At 58.7% G+C, this 2342-nt stretch overlaps 1 protein-coding gene across 1 annotated transcript in view; it reads left to right on the forward strand.

Annotated features, from left to right (window-relative positions):
- Rsl24d1 (ribosomal L24 domain containing 1) overlaps window positions 1–2342 on the forward strand; it is a 10443-nt gene continuing 8101 nt past the window's right edge. The window contains exon 1 of the mRNA XM_023724106.1: window positions 1–158. Coding sequence (XP_023579874.1) covers window positions 78–158 — 81 coding nt within the window. The 5' untranslated portion in view covers window positions 1–77. The remainder of the gene's footprint in view (window positions 159–2342) is intronic.

A 2342-nucleotide genomic window follows, 5' to 3' on the forward strand; every position in this document is an offset into this window, starting at 1 on the left:
CCGGTTGCGTAGGATCACTTCCGGCGGCTCGCCCTCGCCGCCTCTCCCTGCGGGCTTGCTGCTCTTGCGATTCCGACATGCGCATCGAGAAGTGCTACTTCTGCTCCGGGCCTATCTACCCTGGCCACGGCATGATGTTTGTCCGCAACGACTGCAAGGTGAGAGGCCGAGGCCCTCTCCGGCGCCGGTTCTGAGCCCGCGTGGGCCGGCCTCCGCGTGAGGCCTCCGAGCGCGTCGACCCCGGATCCCGGAGACCGGGGGGCGCTTGGCCGCTCGGTGCGGGCGCCTCGCGTCCCGGGACTAGGAGGGCGCAGGGTGCGGGCTCGGTTGGGGCTGCGGAGTGCGGGGAAGGTGCGCAGTTGGCAGTACCCGAGGCCAGGCCTGGGCGGGGCTGCAGAGGACCGCGGCGAGCCCCCGCCCAGCGCCCGAGGGAGGGCCTGGTTCCACTCCCACCCGGGCGCGCACACCGCCCTGCCTTCGGAACTGCCCTCGGAACCGCCCTCACGCCCGTCCCGGTTCAGTACCTGCGCCTGGTTTCTCCGGCACGGCGGCCCCGACGAGCTGGAAGCTGAAGCTCGGCTCCCGGTCCTCAGCTGTCACGGCCCGAGGGCCTCGCCTGGCGGGGAGCAGGGTCCTGCCGTCCCGGGAACGCAGACCCGCGTAAGACGCGCCCGCGATTGCCACATCGAATCTGATTGCCCTGGAACGCCACGATTTTGTGCGCGACCGCGTGGTCATTTTCTGGGTGACATCAAACGCAGTTTCCCAGCTGGAGGTTGGAATTGCGGCAGCGGGTCGGGGCCAGGGCCTGGGTATGGAGCGAGACCCAGTGCAGCGGAGCGGGCTGCGGTCGCCCTGGCCACGGGAGAGCAGGGGACCCAGCAGCGCTAACAGCGAGCAAACGCCTGATTTCCACATCGGTTTCTTCTCAGCTCCATTGGATGGTGGGAAGTTCTGCTCTTTCCTAGCAATGGGCCTGGTGACCTTACAACGCAGGTCTTTCTGACCTCCGAATTAACACCGTCCTGGCGGGCCTGGAGAGATTGGCTAGAATGTGAGGCAGCTTGGGAGTTTCCCCGCTCATTTCGCTTCCGGCAGGTCGGTGATGTCTGGGACTTCTCTCCACCCTCCACCCTCCTCTAGCTTCCAGTCCAGATTAGGTGTCGGTCACATCTGTAGCCCCTAACTCGGGGTTTAGCCCTAATTGTAGCATGTGAGACTACTTTAAGGAGCTTAAGGGCAGATTGGGCAAAATGCTCCGTAATTCCACATACTTTGCAAACAGGAAGAACTTGTGCAGTGCTAATGATGGTTTTGTGTTTGTTGAATTAGTGAAATGAAAAAGGTGGGAAGAAGTTTGCGGCCAAGGTGTTAGTTCTTTGGCTCTTTGGAGACTGGAGGTGTTGGGGCCAGGTTCAGGGGTGAGGGGAGCCAATGAGGTTCACCTTGCCTGGATGCCCCCCCCAGGATTCAGGCACTGCAGTATCTGTGTGACTTCTCACATGACTGTGCCTGACTTTATCTCATACTTTCCATTCTGGCCTGGTCGCTCTCCTTGTCTGCGAAGTGATGCTATCACATTGTGAGACTGTTTCTCCAGGAGGGTGCCATGTTCCAAGTAGGCCCGTGTCCCTGTCACTTTAGTACAGCACCAGGCATGCAGAGGCTGCTGCTCTGTGCCGATCAAGCCCCTTCGCGGCTCCAGGAACCCCAGTCCATGCAGATCCTGTGTGCGAATGGAGACACCCCATGGCTCTCTTAGTGTGTGAAGACCAGAAGTGGCTCCAGCCACAGCCAGACAGATGGGGGGGGCAGTTGCCTAGGGCTTATCTGTTAGGTTGGAGGCCTTTTCCTTAATTTAAAAGGTAATGGCATTTGGGCTGAAAATATGCAAATAAGATGGATAATGATCTCATTACTCTGGGAGACTTTTGAGCGGCTCAGATATTTTTGAGCTGATGGGAAGGGAGCTGGCTCAGGCATGGACGTGCTGTCACTCAGGTCTCTCAGGTGCTCTGGCGCAGGTCAGACTTTGCTGTGCTTGGTGGTTAGGACAAAGTATGTGAAGTGAGCATTAGATGGGCTTACTCAGTTTCGAGTTTTACACTTTGTTTGCACGTGTTCCGTTGGGCAACCCTTTATAGGTGGGACACTGCTGCCTTTGCAGGGATCCACGAGCCTCAAGGAATTACTTTTCCCGTTTCCCCAGGAGCACACACAGGTTCCAGTGTCAGCTCGGTTTCCATTTATGCTCTTGTGCTTCAAGCGGCTCACGGTGGTGCCAGAGCGAGTGTGGCTTCTGGGAAGCCCATTTCTCAGACTGCATGTGGGTTTTTGTTTTT

Source organism: Octodon degus, unplaced genomic scaffold (assembly GCF_000260255.1).
Source record: "Octodon degus isolate 3935 unplaced genomic scaffold, OctDeg1.0 scaffold00105, whole genome shotgun sequence".
Taxonomy (NCBI): Eukaryota; Metazoa; Chordata; class Mammalia; order Rodentia; family Octodontidae; genus Octodon; species Octodon degus.